Source organism: Salvelinus alpinus, chromosome 11, assembly GCF_045679555.1.
Source record: "Salvelinus alpinus chromosome 11, SLU_Salpinus.1, whole genome shotgun sequence".
NCBI lineage: Eukaryota > Metazoa > Chordata > Actinopteri > Salmoniformes > Salmonidae > Salvelinus > Salvelinus alpinus.
This window is the reverse complement of record NC_092096.1, coordinates 64,719,398-64,739,945: the sequence shown is the minus strand read 5'-3', so window position 1 is coordinate 64,739,945 and position 20,548 is coordinate 64,719,398. Positions and strand designations below refer to the sequence as shown.

The window sequence follows — 20,548 nt, the reverse complement described above, 5'->3', positions numbered from 1 at the left end:
ACAACAACCTCTCCCTCAATGTGAGCAAGACAAATGAGATGATCATGGACTACAGGAAAAGGAGGGCTGAACATGCCCCCTTTCACATCGACGTGGCTGTCGCGGAGCGGGTCCTTGGTGTCCACATCACTAACAAACTATCATGGTCCAAGCACACCAAAACAGTCGTGAAGAGGGCACGAAAACACCTTTTCCCTCTCAAGATTTGACATGGGTCCCCAGATCCTCAAAAGTTTCTGCAGCTGCACCATTGAGAGCATATTGACCGGTTGCATCATCGTCCGTGGGGTGTGGATGGATTGCAACTGCTCGGCATCCGACCATCCGGCGCTACAGAGGGTAGTGCGTACGGCCCAGTACATCACTGGGGCCAAGCTTCCTGCCATCCATCTCCTTTGGCAGTGTCAGAGGAAGGCCCAAAAATTTGTCAATGACTCCAGTCACACAAGGCATAGACTTTTCTCTCTGCTACCACACGGCAAGCAGTACCGCAGCGCCAAGTCTAGGTCCAAAAAACTCCTTAACAGCATCTACCCCCAATCCATAAGACTGCTGAACAATTAATCAAATGGCTACCCGGACTATTTACATTGACCCCCTCCCCTATTTACACTGCTGCTACTCGCTGTTTATTATCTATGCATAGTCACTTTACCCCTACCTACATGTACAAATTACCTCGACTAACCTGTATCCCCGCACATTGACTGGGTACCGTTACCCCCTGTATATAGCCTGGTTATTGTTATTTTATGTTTTACTTTAGTTTATATAGTCAATATTTTCTTAACTATATTTCTTTAACTGCATTGTTAAGGGCTTGTAAGTAAGCATTTCAAGGTAAGGTACCTGTTGTATTCGGCGCATGTGACAAATAGAATTTGATTTGATTTGATGCACGCATGTTTGTGTATTCTATTGGTCTCATTTCAGTGGGTTTAGAATATCTCTACTGGTGTGTCACTGTCCACAACAAATCACATACACTAATGTTCAAAAGTTCGGGGTCACTTAGAAATGTCCTTGTTTTTGAAAGAAAAAAAATGTTGTCCATTAAAATAACATCAAATTGATCAGAAATACAGTGTAGACGTTGTTAATGTTGTAATTACTATTGTAGCTGAAAACAGCTAATCCAAGTTCATAATTTTAAAAGGCTAATTGATCATTAGAAAACCCTTTTGCAATTATGTTAGCACATCTGAAAACTGTGGTGCGGATTAAATAAGCAATAAAACTGGCCTTTAGACTAGTTGAGTATCTGGAGCATCAGCATTTGTGGGTTTGATTACAGGCTCAAAATGGCATGAAACAAAGACCTTCCTTCTGAAACTCATCAGTCTATTCTTGTTCTGAGAAATGAAGGCTATTCCATGCGAGAAATAGCCAAGAAACTGAAGATCGCATACAACGCTTTGTACTACTCCCTTCACAGAACAGCACAAACTGGCTCTAACCAGAATAGAAAGAGGAGTGGGAGGCCCAGGTGCACAACTGAGCAAGAGGACAAGTACATTAGAGTGTCTAGTTTGAGAAACAGACGCCTCACAAGTCCTCAACTGTCAGCTTCATTAAATAGTACCTGCAAAACACCAGTCTCAACATCAACAGTGAAGAAGCGACTCCGGGATGCTGGCCTTCTAGGCAGAGTTGCAAAGAAAAAGCCATATCTCAGACTGGCAAATAATAAAAAAAGATTAAGATGGGCATAAGAACACAGACACTGGACAGAGGAACTCTGCCTAGAAGGCCAGCATCCCGGAGTCGCCTCTTCACTGTTAACGTTGAGACTGGTGTTTTGCGAGAGAGAGAGAGAGATCATTGTCCTCAGTACTCCCTGTTCTCAGTGTATTCTACACACACACACACATGCGCGTACAAGCACACATCCCCATGGTGTGTGTACCATGTTGCATTCATCTGATGTGATGCCAGCAGTGCCTTGCCCAGATTCCTCCCTTCTCCGCTGTAGATGCCTGGTCGATATAAAAACCAGGTGATTGACCATCACACCATGACAGCTTGTGTCTAATTTACAGTCGACATTGCCATGGAGACGCATAGGCTGGAGTCGATCTTTAACCTTGTTGCCAACTTAATACTTTTATGATCTAGCTGTTAATGTTTTTGTCCTTGGGCAAAATCAATGCCATACTGTGTTTTTGTTCCATTGTATAATTCTGACATTTTGGGAGAATGTTATAGAGTGTTTTTAATGCGAACCCAGCTGGGATCGGACCGAGCGGTTGTTAGGAGGAAGGTTTCTGAGGCAAGGGATTTGATTTGGTGTGTTAAACCTAATGATAAAACGCACACACACCTGTGACCAATACAATTCTCATGTTGAACACAATAGGTTTTGGGTCTCATTTCACATAGATTGTAGAATGAGGTCTGATAGTTAAGAAAGCTGCCTAACCAATACTTGGCTAGTGTCAGTGCTTATGGTTAACACTTTGGGTGTTAAAATATGTCTGACTGTAGGTGTTACGGCTTTCTTCCTGGGATGAAGGAGAGCACCAAAACGCAGCGCGGCTAGTGTTCAACATGTTTAATAAAGAGAATAACGTGAACACTACAAGCAACAAAACAATAAATGTGAAAACCGAAAACAGTCCTATCTGGTGCAGAACACAAAGACAGAAAACAACCACCCACAAACCCCAACACAAAACAAGCCACCTAAATATGGTTCCCAATCAGAGACAATGACAAACACCTGCCTCTGAGAACCATATTAGGCATACATAGAAATGGACAAACTAGACACACAACATAGAATGCCCACCCAGCTCACGTCCTGACCAACACTAAAACAAGTAAAACACACAATAACTGGTCAGAACGTGACAGTAGGTCTATATTTGGACCAGAGGATAGCTAAGCATTATAAGCATATGTTGGGCATCATATAGCACTTATCTCCAATATATTTCAAAAGAAATGTAAATACATATTTCCAGTTTTTTTCATGCATCGGTCAAAACTGAAGTCACATTGTCAAAATTCTTCACACAGTCAGCGAAACAGAAGTGTATGTGGACCAAACTGTGAATCATTTTTTCATTGCTTTCACACACAATGCATCCAACGACAACATTCTCCGAAATCATGAACTTTTTTCTCATTCATCCTGTAAAAACTATATATTTGCAGCATGTTTTCAAATGCTAACACACTGTTTCCAAAACTGTTAAAAACACATTCAAAACAGAATGATGGCAAATGTCGTGCATTTCTGCAGTTACCAACATAGAAAACAGAATATTATCAGAGGCGCAGGAAATTACCATCGTTGACATGGTAATTGGCAACAATGCAATAAAACTGAGGGAAATTCGGGACAGAGTGCGGGCAGACAACATCACTGTTGGGAATGTGAATATGGTCAGATCAACGACAGACAACATCACTGTTGGGACTGTGAATATGGTCAGATCAACGACAGACAACATCACTGTTGGGAATGTGAATATGGTCAGATCAACGACAGACAACATCACTGTTGGGAATGTGAATATGGTCAGATCAACGACAGACAACATCACTGTTGGGACTGTGAATATGGTCAGATCAACGACAGACAACATCACTGTTGGGAATGTGAATATGGTCAGATCAACGACAGACAACATCACTGTTGGGAATGTGAATATGGTCAGATCAACGACAGACAACATCACTGTTGGGAATGTGAATATGGTCAGATCAACGACAGACAACATCACTGTTGGGAATGTGAATATGGTCAGATCAACGACAGACAACATCACTGTTGGGAATGTGAATATGGTCAGATCAACGACAGACATCATCACTGTTGGGAATGTGAATATGGTCAGATCAACGACAGACAACATCACTGTTGGGACTGTGAATATGGTCAGATCAACGACAGACAACATCACTGTTGGGAATGTGAATATGGTCAGATCAACGACAGACAACATCACTGTTGGGAATGTGAATATGGTCAGATCAACGACAGACAACATCACTGTTGGGACTGTGAATATGGTCAGATCAACGACAGACAACATCACTGTTGGGAATGTGAATATGGTCAGATCAACGACAGACAACATCACTGTTGGGAATGTGAATATGGTCAGATCAACGACAGACAACATCACTGTTGGGAATGTGAATATGGTCAGATCAACGACAGACAACATCACTGTTGGGAATGTGAATATGGTCAGATCAACGACAGACAACATCACTGTTGGGAATGTGAATATGGTCAGATCAACGACAGACATCATCACTGTTGGGAATGTGAATATGGTCAGATCAACGACAGACAACATCACTGTTGGGACTGTGAATATGGTCAGATCAACGACAGACAACATCACTGTTGGGAATGTGAATATGGTCAGATCAACGACAGACAACATCACTGTTGGGAATGTGAATATGGTCAGATCAACGACAGACAACATCACTGTTGGGACTGTGAATATGGTCAGATCAACGACAGACAACATCACTGTTGGGAATGTGAATATGGTCAGATCAACGACAGACAACATCACTGTTGGGAATGTGAATATGGTCAGATCAACGACAGACAACATCACTGTTGGGAATGTGAATATGGTCAGATCAACGACAGACAACGTCACTGTTGGGAATGTGAATATGGTCAGATCAACGACAGACAACATCACTGTTGGGAATGTGAATACGGTCAGATCAACGACAGACAACATCACTGTTGGGAATGTGAATATGGTCAGATCAACGACAGACAACATCACTGTTGGGAATGTGAATATGGTCAGATCAACGACAGACAACATCACTGTTGGGAATGTGAATATGGTCAGATCAACGACAGACAACATCACTGTTGGGAATGTGAATATGGTCAGATCAACGACAGACAACGTCACTGTTGGGAATGTGAATATGGTCAGATCAACGACAGACAACATCACTGTTGGGAATGTGAATATGGTCAGATCAACGACAGACATCATCACTGTTGGGAATGTGAATATGGTCAGATCAACGACAGACAACATCACTGTTGGGAATGTGAATATGGTCAGATCAACGACAGACAACATCACTGTTGGGAATGTGAATACGGTCAGATCAACGACAGACAACATCACTGTTGGGAATGTGAATATGGTCAGATCAACGACAGACAACATCACTGTTGGGAATGTGAATATGGTCAGATTAACTGTTGCCAGAGTCATAGAGAAACATAAGATAAGGATGAAGCAGAAACGGTGTGAAAGAACTCCGGTATCAATATGTCCAGGTAAGATGTCTGTTCAATAACCAAACAGGGTACATACACAGCTATGCATAATGTAAAGTACTGTAAAACTGTGGATTTACTGTATTTTAGAGAGTAGTGGAGATGGAAGCCAGGCAAACTGTGCATACATTCATCTTTGTGGATAAAGCTGGATTCAACCTGGCAAAAACACGCCGCAGGGCAAGACATGTGATTGGACAGAGAGCAACCGTGGATGTCCCAGGCCAGAGAGGAGTTAACATCACAATGTGTGCAGCACTGTCCAACGACGGTTTGCTGTTACACAAACCACTCATTGGCCCCTACAATACAGAGAGGCTCAGTTATTTTCTTGATGAGCTGCATAATCGACTTGTGCCAGCGGAGGAGAGGGGGGCAAGAAACTCCCCTACTTCGTTGTTGTGTGGGATAACGTGACATTCCACCACTCTGCTGCAGTCACAGACTGGTTTGCTGCACATCCCAGGATGTCAGTACTATTCCTGCCTCCATACTCCCCCTTCCTAAACCCCATAGAGGAGTTTTTCTCTGCTTGGAGGTGGAAGGTTTATGACCACCATCCACATGACCAGATGTCCTTACTGGATGCCATGAATGAGGGGTGTGTAGACATTTCTCCTGAAGACTGCCAGGGTGTGGAGACACTTCTCGTGAAGACCACCAGGGTTGGATTAGACATTCCAGAATATACTTTCCAAGATGCATCACCAGAGAAGACACAAGATGTGATGTTGATGAGAACTTGTGGCCAAATGCAGGAGAGAGGGAGAACTAGAATCCTCGCAGTACTGTATAGTATGAGTGATTATATTATACATGTTGATGATAACTAGAACCCTCACAGTACTGTACAGTATGAGTGATTATATTATACATGTTGATGATAACTAGACCCCTCACAGTACTGTACAGTATGAGTGTTATACTATACATGTTGATGATAACTAGAACCCTCACAGTACTGTACAGTATGAGTGTTATACTATACATGTTGTTGACGGTTTTTTAATATTATTTTTGCAGCCCTGGAATTTCAGTTAAAAAATGTAACTTTTTATTTGTCACAAGTAAATTACTATATGCAAAGATATAGAAAAAATAAAGTATTTTGAAGCAAATTGCTGCATTTTTGATTCATTCTTGTCTACTTTAGTACAGTCAATAAAGTGAAAAGGTGTTCTTATTCTATAATGAAATACTGATTTATGTGAAAAATCATTCACGCTTCAAATAGAAAAGTTCCTAATTGATGTAATGCTCCCTGTTGTCAGTGTGTTTGAGGTCAGTGTGTTATGAGTGACAACGTATGCTTTCTGAGTGAGAACTGTTGCCAGTGTTATGGTCGATCAAGCTTATTTTGAGACATGTATGAAGTGTTTTGGTGGTTTGAGCGAGTTTTGGAGGTAAGATTAACTGTTTGGCCAAGATGCATGTTGGTAATGCAGACTGTGTGAAGAGTTTTGAAAATGGGGCTTCAGTAGTGACCGATGCTTGTTAGCAATTGAAAAAAACTGTAAACACTAAATAATAATCACAAAAGCAGGTTGTAAATACATGTTAAGAGGATGAAGCTCCTAGTAGGCCCAGTCCTTCAGTCTTAGGTGTTAGGGTTAGGGAGAAATGCTAACCCTCCAGATCAAGCCCTCTGTCCCTCTGTGCTCACCCCAGACAGAGTGTGTCCAAGTCAGGCCCCAGCTCTGCTCTGCTCCTCTGGGGGAAGGAGTGGGTGTGGTGGTGAGGGAACCATGTTCATAGCCAAAACCACAACAGTGCTTTCTCTCTCTCTCTCTCTCTCTGTGTGTGTGTGTGTGTGTGTGTGTGTGTGTGTGTGTGTGTGTGTGTGTGTGTGTGTGTGTGTGTGTGTGTGTGTGTGTGTGTGTGTGTGTGTGTGTGTGTGTGTGTGTGTGTGTGTGTGTGTGTGTGTGTGTGGATTCATCAAAGGATCCATCAAACACACAGTGATATAAAGTACTACTTAAGTCATATTTGGGTTTTATCTGTACTTTACTGTACTATTTATATTTTTGACAAATTTTACCTTTACTTCACTTACATTCCTAAAGAAAATGTTGTACTTTTTACTCCATACATTTTCTCTGACTCACGTCCTGACCATAGAAAGCCTTTATTTTCTATGGTAGAGTAGGTCAGGGCGTGACTAGGGGTTTAGTCTAGTTTATATTTTCTATGTGGGGTTCTAGGTTGTTTTTTCTATGTTGGTGCTTGGTATGATTCCCAATTAGAGGCAGCTGGTTATCGTTGTCTCTAATTGGGGATCATACTTAAGTAGCATTTTTTCCAGCTGAGGGTTATGGGATATTGTTTGTATTTTGAGTACGTGTATGTAGCACTGCTGTAGTCGTTGTTCATTTATTCTTTTTGTTAAGTTTCACTATTAAGAAATGATGTGGAACTCAACATTCGCTGCGCCTTGGTCCGACATTCATTCTAACGAATGTGATGCTGACACCCGAAAGTACTCGCTACAATTGAAATGCTTAGCAGGACAGGAAAATTGTCCAGTCACGCACTTATCAAGAGAACATACCTAGTCATCCCTACTGCCTCTGATCTGGTGGACTCACTAAACACACATGCTTTGTTTGTAAATGATGTCTGAGTGTTGGAGTGTGCCCCTGGCTATCTGCAAATAAATACAAACACAAGACATTGGTGCTGTCTGGTTTGCTTGACCTTTTACTGCACTGGGCTAAATCAGGTTCACACAGAGTGTTTCTTGGTAGAATTAAACAAATCTACTTTGAAACAAAAGTATATAACCTCACACACATGGTTATGGGCTTAAAAAAAGAAGTACCATGTCAGATATAGAGTTGAAAAATATGAATATCTATCCACCCATGAGGCCAGTAGGTCATTTGACTGCAGGATAGGGCTTCTATAAGGTATTTGAAAATATTTATACGTTCACTTTTAAGTGGTATTTTACTGGGTGACTTTCACTTTTATTTGTGTCGTTTTCCATTACGGTATCTTTATGACGATTGGTTACTTTTTACACCACCGCAAACGCATTTGGTGTGTCATAATAGTGGTCTCTGATTGGTGGTCATCATTTGGTGTGTCATAATAGTGGTCTCTGATTGGTGGTCATCATAATGGTCTCTGATTGGTGGTCATCAGTTGGTGTGTCATTATAGTGGTCTCTGATTGGTGGTCATCATTTGGTGTGTCATCATAGTGGTCTCTAATTGGTGGTCATAATTTGATGTGTCATCATAGTGGTCTCTGATTGGTGGTCATCATTTGGTGTGTCATCATAGTGGTCTCTGACTAGCAGTCAGACTCACTCAGGTGGAACAAACTTAAACTTGCACCTTTTTTGTCAAAACAGAAAGGTGTCATAATATATTTTAAAAGTAATCCAAGAAGTAATCATCTGGTTTTTCAAAAGTATCTGTAATATGATTACAATATTTTTGTTGGTAATGTAGCTGACCAATTACTCCCCAATCGTGTGTGTGTGTGTGTGTGTGTGTGTGTGTGTGTGTGTGTGTGTGTGTGTGTGTGTGTGTGTGTGTGTGTGTGTGTGTGTGTGTGTGTGTGTGTGTGTGTGTGTGTGTGTGTGTGTGTGTGTGTGTGTGTGTGTGTGTGTTAGTCTGAGTTTGTAGGGGAGGGGATCCTCTTGCTAGAGGGGTTGAGTGAGTGGACCGCACTCAAGAGTGTATTTCACAAGAGATGGACTCTTAAACAGGCTGGTGTCAATAGAGAGTAGATGAGACACTGTCTGTGGTTAATACTGTAGCTACTGACACATATGTCAATTACGACTGTGTGTGCTGATAAAAGTGAACTCTGTATATTTGATAGTATCTCTCTCTCTCTGTGTCATACACTACCTGATCAAAAGTATGTGGTCACCTGCTCATCGAACATCTCATTCCAAAATCATGGGAATTAAATCGAGTTGGTCCCCCCTTTGCTGCTATAACAGCCTCCACTCTTCTGGGAAGGTTTCCACTAGATGTTGGAACATTGCTGCGGGGACTTTGTTCCATTCAGCCACAACAGCATTAGTGAGGTCGGGCACTCTTTACAGGCCAATTAAATTCTTCCACACTGATCTCAACAAACCATTTCTGTATGGACCTCGCTTTGTGCGCGGGGGCATTGTCATGCTGAAACAGGAAAGGGCCTTCCCCAAACTGTTGCCACAAAGTTGGAAGCACAGAATTGGCTAGAATGTCGTATGCTGTAGCATTAAGATTTCCCTTCACCGGAATTAAAGAGCCTGAACCATGAAAAACAGCCCCAGAACATTATTCATCCTCCACCAGACTTTACAGTAGGCACTATGCATTCAGGCAGGTAGTGTTCTCCTGGCATCCGCCAAACCCAAATTTGTCTGTCGGACTACCAGATGGTGAAGTGTGATTCATCACTCCAGAGAACGCGTTTCCACTGCTCCAGAGTCCAATGGCGGCGAGCTTTACACCACTCCAGCCGACGCTTGGCATTGCGCATGGAGTTAATGTGCTGACGTTGCTTCCAGAGGCAGTGTGGAACTCGGTAGTGCGTGTTGTAACCGAGGACAGATGATTTTTACGCACTACGCGCTTCAGCACTCGGCGGTCCCATTCTGTGAGCTTATGTGGCCTAACACTTCACAGCTGAGCCTTTGCTCCGAGACGTTTCCACTTCACAATAACAGCACTTACAGTTGACCGGGGGCAGCTCTAGCAGGGTAGAAATTTGACGAACTGACTTGTTGGAAAGGTGTCATCGTATTACGGTGCTGCGTTGAAAGTCCCTGAGCTCTTCAGTAAGGCCATTCTACTGCCAATGTTTGTCTATGGAGATTGCATGGCTGTGTGGTCGATGTTATACACCTGTCAGCAACGGGTGTGGCGGAAATAGCAGAATCCACTAATTTGAAGGGGTGTCCACATACTTTTGTATATATAGTGTATCTACAGATCTAGGATTGTAATTTTAAGGGGTGTCCACATAGTTTTGGCCATGTAGTGTATCTACAGATGTAAGATCGTAATTTGAAGGGGTGTCCACACAGTGTGTATTGCATGTAGTGTATCTACAGATGTAGCATCGTAATTTGAAGGGGTGTCCACATAGTTGTTGGCCATGTAGTGTCTTTCCACTCTGCTGCTTTCACAGATTCTCTCTGTCTTGTCATTCGAAAGAATATAAACAAATCTTGTTGTATGTGTGTTTCTTCCAGAGACACCTCTCCCCAGAGGACTTCCACCATGTGTTTGGGATGACCCTGAATCAGTTTGACCGCATGGCCCTGTGGAAGAAGAACGACATGAAAAAGAAGGCACGCCTTTTCTAAAGCCGAGCAGGAGAACGGGAGAAAAATAATGATAACATCTCCGGTCTACAACGTCTGTCCTGTCTGGAAGAAAGGAAGACAGAAGAAGAAGAAAAACATCTGAAATAATCTACATATGCACCGTTACAACTGAGAAACGTCTCATCTCAGCCAGAATGAGGAGTGGTGGGGGTACTCAATGGTTTCACAATGTCGCTGTAACCGACATCCAACGTTGAGGCGATGTTCGTCACCTATAGCTTTTGTATGCGAGTGGTCTGAATGTTACTGTGATCACCTTTAAGGGAGGTAAGGGAGATGCATTTACATGGTCCGTGACACCACTCCTCCTCCAAGCCTCTTCTTCTCTAATCCCTCTATGTGAGTTCTACATCCCGCTCTCCCTTAGCAGCTTTTCTAGAATTCATGTGCAGGCTTTTTTCTCTTTGTTTCTGTGTTTCTCACTGGTTTCATGTGTGTTCCTTTTACTGTGTTTGTCTCCACTAGGGACGGTTTAGTTCTTCCCTCTTTTATCGTTCCTTTCACTGTTTTTCTAAGGTCTCACTCTCTTGCTTCATCTTTCCTTATCTACCGTGTCTTGTTTAACGTCTCTCTCTCTTTCTCTTTCTCTCTCTTTGTCTCTCTCTCTCTGCTCTCTCATCCCACCTCTCCTTACCTCTCATCTTACAATTTCTCACTCCATCTCCTTTTCTTTCCTTCATTTTCATTCCTTAACCTCCCTTTCCCCACTGTAGCCTGTTCTAGCCTCTAACCCACCACAGATTATAGTCTCATATCTGAACAACAGATGTATCATTTTACAGCAGTGGAGGGCATGGCTACTCATAACACTGCTGCATGACAAGGCCAAAGACAGGGATAGGAAACTACTACAGTTTGACGTCAGAAAACGTCAAAGCACCTTACTATATTTGTGTTTGTTTTCTCTTCATAAAAATGGAGAGAAATCTTAAGTAAAGATAAGAAAATATGTTTTAAGTTGGTAGTTTATTTGATAGCTGTGATTTGTTACAACAAGCCACTCGTAAATCAGTGAAGATAGGAGAGTTGAGGTTGGATCAGGGACAGCAGCAAGAATCATGGGTACCGGGTCTAGCATTGGCACCACTGACACCCATAGCAGATGTGTAGAGCATCAGGTTCTTTCAAGTCATGTTGTCAAACACCACATTGCCAGACACTTTTATGTACATGCCCTCCCATCAACAAAAAAAACATTATTTTTGTAAGCTATTTTTGACTTGTGGAATCATTGTCAGACGTTTTTTATTAATGCTTTCAAATCATTTTCAGATGAGTTAAGACACTTATTATGCCACGCTTATCTGTTCGTTGTTACCACACTATCTAACACAGACCTGCAGCAGCACTGAAGCATAACGAGTTAAGTATTGCTTAATTAATTAATAATGAGCTCTATCTATACCTCTTTCTGTGATAGACAATTAACCCTTTCTATGTTTGTTCTTTATAACCCATTTGGCATCAACTGTCACATACATTGGCTTTGCTTCGTCTCCGGAAGCTCAACCAATCATTCAACTGTAAGCAGTATGTGACACATACTGTATATATTTGTCTCAGAGTTTGTTATGCAAGCCAAGGTATATGTTGCCCTTAGCACATGCATATGAGAGATTGAGGTCATCTACAATGGAAATGCATGAAAGTGTGTACTTGTTTTCTCGATGTTGTTGCTCATTTTGTTCTTTCATTTTGGTTCATTCTTTTACACACACAACACAACTTTTGTCCGATGAAAAGCCCAATTCAGCTGCTTTAATGTTCAAAATGTATTTATAGACATTTCAAGGGAGGATGTAGAAGAGGCGCTGTTATCTTTAAATCTAATGGGGAGGTATAGTGGCAAAAATACAGTCAATCTGAATTCATATCAAATTTTATTTAGCTCCTTCTGTAAGTAAGACTAAATATAAGCTCATGTCTTCTGTCTGATTTCTAATGTCAATCTGCAATTAAAGTGCTTTATCGAAACAAAAGAAACCACCGCAAATTGAAGTGCTTGAGTGTGCCTCGTTGAACGTGAATGGCGATAAAGTTGCAAAATGCATTGTCTGAAATCTAGTGTCTGCTTTATCGAACTATGATTTATAAAGTTGAGTTTGGAAGAGTGATTTGTGTATGAATGCGTGTGTAGTTAAGTTGTACAGTTAGTTTAAATAAAATAATTTAAAAATAATTTTAAAAATGTATGCACGTATGACCGTAAATCGATTGGATAAAAGTGTCAGCTAGATGGCATATTACAATGAATACAGTTCAAACCAGACTCTGATTGGTTAAGTCAAATGACCTTTGGGGCTTGTTGACCCTCTGGCAAAGTGGCTCACCGATACAACATTATTGTAACATTGAAAGAATGTTGATGTAACGTTATCAATGGTGAGGAGGGTTTTCCCACCATGGAGGGTTGTTGGGAAAGACTGTGTTTGTTGTCTTATTTGAACAGCTGTGGAAACCATAGTGTTCCCCGGAAGGCAGAAACTAAGGACCACATATCCAGCCAGGTCTGAGCTCCGAACCCTTAGATACAGATCTAGGATCGGATTTAATTCTCCAGATCCTAACCTTAACCATTAGGGGGAAATGCAAAACTGCCCGTAGATCAGTCAGTGTCTAGGGGCAAGTTCATTCTGTCTTGCTCGTAGGTCAGGCCAGATCAACAGAGCTCAGATAGACCAGATAGTTCAAGCTAGGCCAGATTGCACAACCAGAGCCCCTTTCATCATCTCTTTAGACAAACAGGCCTTCCACACAGCGTAAACAGCAGCGAGTCTCCCTCACATCTAGGTCAATATAGTGTTGGATTTATATACTATACAACTTTATAGTACAGGACATCAGAGCAAGCTGCCCATAGATGCAATCTGATTTATTGTTGTTCTGCCTTTAATATAGAGACATAATAAGACTTAACATCTTGTCAATGAGTGACTACCCATGTTTTTGCTTGTTTGATTGTAATAAAAGGTATTTATGAATACCGTTCTGTATACAGGTGTACCCATTGCGCCACAACAGTCACAGAAAAGTGCCGTAGGCTACTTTTTGTTGTTGTAGAATATCCCTTTATAATATTGCATTGACCCAAATGTTATGGAATGATTAGTCTTTATCAAATAGGATTTGATTCCTTCTTTTAAGTTAACGGCTCGGCTTAACGCAAAGCCTCCTCTCTCCAAGCGCACAATTAGAATGAGGCTGGCGTTGCTGTTTTGCAATATGAAGAATATGTTCAAATGAATTTGGTTCTGTCATCTTTTGTTTTGCATTCTCTGTGTAAACCTTTAAGATCCTACTAAATAAGTATTCTAATTCCTAATTATATGATGTGGACATACAAAGAACTGTGTAACCAATGGATACCATATGCTGTGATTTTATGTACACTGAACAAAAATATAAACGCAACATGCAACGATTTCTAAGATTTTACTGAGTTACAGGTCATATAATGAAATCAGTCAATTGAAATAAATTCATTAGGTCCTAATCTATTAATTTCACATGACTGGGCAATGGTGCAGCCATGGGTGGGCCCGGGAGGGCATAGGCCCACCCTCTTGGGAGACACGCCCACCCACTGGGGAGCCAGGCCCAGCCAATCAGAATTAGTTTTTCCCCCACAAAAGGGCTTTATTAACAACGGAAATACTCCTCAGCACCCCGTCAGAGGATCACGCAGATAAAGAAGCTGGATGTGGAGGTCCTGGGGTGGTGTGGTTACATGTGGGCTGCGGTTTTGAGGCCGGTTGGACGTACTGCCAAATTCTCTAAAAGGACGTTGGTAGAGAAATGAACATTCAACAACTCTGGAAATTGCTGCCAATTGCACACTCCCTCAAAACTGTGTTGTGACATCTGTGTTGTGTGACAAAACTGCACATTTTAGAGTGGACTTTTATTGTCCCCAGCACAAGGTGCACCTGTGTAATGATCATGCTGTTTTATCAGCTTCTTGATTTTCCACACGTGTCAGGTGGATGGATGATCTTGGCAAAGGAGAAATGCGCACTAACAAGGATGTAAACAAATTTGTGCTCAAATTTAGAGAGGGAAAAACATTTCTGCAATATTTTATTTCAGCTCATGAAACATGGGACCAACACTTTACATGTTGCGTTTACATTTTTGTTCAGTGTAGTTGTGGCTCAGTGGAGGACGATAAGAGGATGAAGAAATGGGTTGAAATTATATCTAAGCCTTTTGTTTAGCTTTTGTTTAGTTTTTTTCTTATTTTGCTTCACTGGTTTGCAAGAAATACTGATGTCCATCTTTAAATAAATGTTTCATTCAGTACCATTTCTTTTGACATGTTCTGTGTTTTTATGGTAACTTAAAGTCTCAGTGCAATCAGTCAAAAACGTGATTTTCCTGTTCTTTATGTATATTTTCATACTATGAGCTTGGAATAATACTGTAAAATTGTGAAAATAATGATCATGTCGTTTTAGTGTAAGAGCTGTATGAAAAGTCCGTCTGAAATGTCTGCCTGTTTTGGTGGGATGGAATTTTGGCCTCCCTGGTGATGTCATCAGGCGATTAAATTAGTTAATAGACCAATAAGAAAGAGAGTTCCAAACTTCTCTGCCAATAATGGCTAGTTATCAGTGTTCCCCTTCCTACTCAGACCACTCCCAGACAGTCCTAGCTAAATTATTGCTTGAGAAATTACTCTTCGCTAAGAAGCTTTTTTTTAGCAATTATTATGGAAAACAATCACATTAAGGTACTTAATTGTTACCCATAAATTATTTGATATTGAGATAAAAACGGCTGCATTGGAATGTCAGAATGCTGACTGTTTGGATGGTTGTCTGAGCTGTCACTGAAATCTATTTTGTGTTGTTCTCAGACAAACTAATGTGTCACAGTAGTATCAATTGAGAGTAGCTAAGTTTTTACGTGACAGTCTACTCTTCAGTATGGTGTGAGGAAACTAGTTATTCCAGACAAGGATACAACATCCTTATTGGTTGATACCCGTTTAGTCTGTCTCAAAACTGAATTAGAACAGGACATTAGAAGTAGGTCTTGTAAACAAATATTTAATTTGATCTCAAGTTTTCTAATTTGTTGCGCTGGTACACGTCTGTCCGGGACGGAGAGTCTTGCTACTGAATCATTTTCCTACGAAGTGAATACATTATGTTGAAACAGGTGCTGATGAGAGGGAGTGAATCATTCAATGAATCATTGTTGTCATTTGATTCATAATGGTTTCATATGGCCTGCCGAGTAAACCAGACAGTAGGTTGAGAATACGTCCATTCTGTATTACTACTGTACCTTGATGTTGATAGTTGTCCGCGTTCTCAAAGGCACTAACTAGTATAGATATTTAAAAATAAATGACCAAAGACCCCTTCTATCATTCGCTGTGATTGGGCAAGCCCATGTAAGCTACGACTGTGATTGGCTACTATCTGTGTCCATCTCGTCTCCTATGTTTCTTGACAGCTAGAATCGGCGTCTGTCCCATCACACACGGAAAGGAAACAAGGAGCGCTTGGAGGAGAGGCGCGGACGTGCTTTTCTATTGTCACGGGGAAGAACACAGGAGAAGTACACACCCAGGAGTTATCTAGGCGACATGGACAAAAACGGGAAAGGTACGAATTTTTGGTTTACGTCTGGTATACTACTTTAAGTCATTGTTATACTACTCTTGCACTTTGTTGTAAGAAATTGTGCATTGTTTTTAGACGACAACGAGCAGGCTTGTAACAATGTACGTTACTGGTATTTATCGATACAGTAGCATGCTATCACCTTGACGGGTGTAGCATTTTTTTATTTGAGGAAAATAAAGGGTGTTGTTTAATTGTCAAATGTATTATCACAACAATTGTCCTTATGTCCAAATATTTTCACTTTAGCTGAGTTCCATGGAGTGGTTATGTGCCAAATATTGTTTCATGCGAATGTGTTTGTTCAAAGTATCAATGCAACAATCAATCAACAAGGTTGCTACAGAGGGATGGAAAGGCACAACACAAAGGACCACGAGGTGTAGACCGACAGGGGGTCCTGTCTGTCTGTCTTCAGAGGAGCATGCAGCAGCATGATTAATTGATAGGCTAATGGACTCGAGGGCGATTGTTCTCACGACACCTCCCAGCCTCAACAGCAGTCTGGGACACAGTGGGGGTGTGTTTCTATAGAGTAGGGAACATTTGCTTTCTCCCCTCTTTCCTCTCATCAGAACTGACACAGGAATTAGATGGAAGCGAATTGTGCCGAGAAGCATCATCCATGTAGAATCATCCATTAAGCATCATCCATGTAGAATCATCCATTAAGCATCATCCATGTAGCATCATCCATGTAGCATCATCCATGTAGCCTCATCCATGTAGCATCATCCATGTAGCCTCATCCATGTAGCCTCATCCATGTAGCCTCATCCATGTAGCCTCATCCATGTAGCCTCATCCATGTAGCATCATCCATGTAGCCTCATCCATGTAGCATCATCCATGTAGCCTCATCCATGTAGCCTCATCCATGTAGCCTCATCCATGTAGCATCATCCATGTAGCCTCATCCATGTAGCATCATCTATTAAGCCTCATCTATTAAGCCTCATCCATTAAGCATCATCCATGTAGCATCATCCATTAAGCTTCATCCATGTAGCCTCATCCTTTAAACATCCCTGTATGTGTGTAGTAACCTACTACTGCTGTCTTGGTCAAGAGATCTTGGCTTTTAGGTAGTACACTTTCCTCAGGGTCACAGGTGAGGCTAGAGTCAAGGACAGGTGACCAGATGCAGCCTGGTCTGGAAGGAATCAGCTGGTCTGGTAACCTGCAACACCTGCTCCTGCTGCAGATTGGGACTAAAAGGAGGGGGGGGGGGACGATCACGCAGCTTAATGATAGAACAAATTCAATTCATCATATCCAGTTGGGAACAGGGCGGGAAAAACTGTTGGGTTAGGATTAATCGGACTACGTGTTTAGGAAGGGACACGTTTGAAGGGATAAGCAATAACTGGAAATGGCACACACTTACCATTGACTTCAGCCATTCATAAATGTGCATATTAGATTAGTTTGGCCAATATAGTTTGGCCAATATAGCTTGGTTAATATAGCTTGGTTAATATAGCTTGGCTAATATAGGCAAGTCTAGCCCTACTTGGTCATTGGGCCTTTGACCTAGTCTCCATCTCTACCTTAGCTGACCTGTCTTGTTTTTTCACGAGGAACTTGTTGTGGTGGGAAAAGTATCCCTGGAAGCTTCACTTCTGCTTTTGTGTTTTATTTTTACCTCTTAACTGTGTGTTCCTGGGGCTGGGTATTTCCCCAGCTCTTCATGGAAGCCCAGCCAATCTGCCACAGTCAGTACAGACAGGCAGTCCCTGTAACAATGGACAATGGAAGGTAATCCTACTGTACACATCCTGCTAGCCCTTTAGCCGCAGTATTGGGCCAACACTGTTTGATTCGCAAAATGGCACCCTATTCCCTATGGGCTCTGGTCAAACGTAGTGCACTATATATAGGGAATAGGGCTCTGGTCAAAAGTAGTGCACTACATAGGGAATAGGTCTGTAGTATAAAGTAGTGCACTATATAGGGAATAGGGTGCCATTTGGAAGACACACTGTGTTACAGAACCAGTGAGACGGGGGTCGAAGACGTGGACACACACACGTACTGTAGGTCCCCTGTGACAACTTTCTTGTCCCATGTCCAGATTGAAACACAATGAGTAGCAGCTATTAAGTGGCAGCGCCTCAGTGGTTCACTTCCCAAGGTGTGGCAGGTCACTTAGGTTAGAATAGGACCCCTACTGGTGAGGAGTGGTATGGTTTGGAGTTGAACCTGAGGTTAGACTTCTATCACCTGTCAATAGGTTGAACTAAGAATGTGGACAGTTTGAAACGAGGTAGTCTTAATGGTGTGGTAATGATACAGGTAGGTGGTAGTATTAATGGTGTGGTAATGATACAGGTGGTAGTATTAATGGTGTGGTAATGATACAGGTAGGTGGTAGTCCTAATGGTGTGGTAATGATACAGGTAGGTGGTAGTCTTAATGGTGTGGTAATGATACAGGTGGTAGTCTTAATGGTGTGGTAATGATACAGGTAGGTGGTAGTCCTAATGGTGTGGTAATGATACAGGTAGGTGGTAGTCTTAATGGTGTGGTAATGATACAGGTAGGTGGTAGTCTTAATGGTGTGGTAATGATACAGGTAGGTGGTAGTCTTAATGGTGTGGTAATGATACAGGTAGGTAGTAGTCTTAATGGTGTGGTAATGATACATGTAGGTGGTAGTCTTAATGGTGTGGTAATGATACAGGTAGGTGGTAGTCTTAATGGTGTGGTAATGATACAGGTAGGTGGTAGTCTTAATGGTGTGGTAATGATACAGGTGGTAGTCTTAATGGTGTGGTAATGATACAGGTAGGTGGTAGTCTTAATGGTGTGTTAATGATACAGGTGGTAGTATTAATGGTGTGGTAATGATACAGGTAGGTGGTAGTCTTAATGGTGTGGTAATGATACAGGTAGGTGGTAGTCTTAATGGTGTGGTAATGATACAGGTAGGTGGTAGTCTTAATGGTGTGGTAATGATACAGGTAGGTGGTAGTCTTAATGGTGTGGTAATGATACAGGTAGGTGGTAGTCTTAATGGTGTGGTAATGATACAGGTAGGTGGTAGTATTAATGGTGTGGTAATGATACAGGTAGGTGGTAGTCTTAATGGTGTGGTAATGATACAGGTAGGTGGTAGTCTTAATGGTGTGGTAATGATACAGGTAGGTGGTAGTCTTAATGGTGTGGTAATGATACAGGCAGGTGGTAGTCTTAATGGTGTGGTAATGATACAGGTGGTAGTCTTAATGGTGTGGTAATGATACAGGAGGTAGTCTTAATGGTGTGGTAATGATACAGGTAGGTGGTAGTCTTAATGGTGTGGTAATGATACAGGTCGTAGTATTAATGGTGTGGTAATGATACAGGTAGGTGGTAGTCTTAATGGTGTGTTAATGATACAGGTGGTAGTCTTAATGGTGTGGTAATGATACAGGTAGGTGGTAGTATTAATGGTGTGGTAATGATACAGGTAGGTGGTAGTCTTAATGGTGTGATAATGATACAGGTAGGTGGTAGTGTTAATGGTGTGGTAATGATACAGGTAGGTGGTAGTATTAATGGTGTGGTAATGATACAGGTAGGTAGTAGTCTTAATGGTGTGGTAATGATACAGGTAGGTGGTAGTATTAATGGTGTGGTAATGATACAGGTAGGTAGTAGTCTTAATGGTGTGGTAATGATACAGGTAGGTGGTAGTATTAATGGTGTGGTAATGATACAGGTAGGTAGTAGTCTTAATGGTGTGGTAATGATACAGGTAGGTAGTAGTCTTAATGGTGTGGTAATGATACAGGTAGGTAGTAGTCTTAATGGTGTGGTAATGATACAGGTAGGTGGTAGTCTTAATGGTGTGGTAATGATACAGGTAGGTGGTAGTATTAATGGTGTGGTAATGATACAGGTAGGTGGTAGTCTTAATGGTGTGATAATGATACAGGTCGTAGTATTAATGGTGTGGTAATGATACAGGTGGTAGTCTTAATGGTGTGGTAATGATACAGGTGGTAGTCTTAATGGTGTGGTAATGATACAGGTAGGTGGTAGTCTTAATGGTGTGGTAATGATACAGGTCGTAGTATTAATGGTGTGGTAATGATACAGGTAGGTGGTAGTCTTAATGGTGTGTTAATGATACAGGTGGTAGTATTAATGGTGTGGTAATGATACAGGTAGGTGGTAGTCTTAATGGTGTGATAATGATACAGGTGGTAGTCTTAATGGTGTGGTAATGATACAGGTAGGTGGTAGTATTAATGGTGTGGTAATGATACAGGTCGTAGTCCTAATGGTGTGGTAATGATACAGGTAGGTGGTAGTCTTAAT

General features: G+C 41.6%; 2 protein-coding genes across 2 annotated transcripts in view; both read left to right on the top strand.

Moving 5' to 3' along the window:
* LOC139534667 (actin-binding LIM protein 2-like) overlaps positions 1–14,915 on the top strand; it is a 93,313-nt gene extending 78,398 nt beyond the window's left edge. Inside the window, exon 23 of the mRNA XM_071333985.1 lies at positions 10,479–14,915. Coding sequence (XP_071190086.1) covers positions 10,479–10,592 — 114 coding nt within the window. The 3' untranslated portion in view covers positions 10,593–14,915. The remainder of the gene's footprint in view (positions 1–10,478) is intronic.
* A 1,142-nt stretch (positions 14,916–16,057) lies between these two features.
* The window catches only part of LOC139534666 (actin filament-associated protein 1-like), a 138,687-nt gene continuing 134,196 nt past the window's right edge, over positions 16,058–20,548 (top strand). Inside the window, exon 1 of the mRNA XM_071333982.1 lies at positions 16,058–16,225. Coding sequence (XP_071190083.1) covers positions 16,207–16,225 — 19 coding nt within the window. The 5' untranslated portion in view covers positions 16,058–16,206. The remainder of the gene's footprint in view (positions 16,226–20,548) is intronic.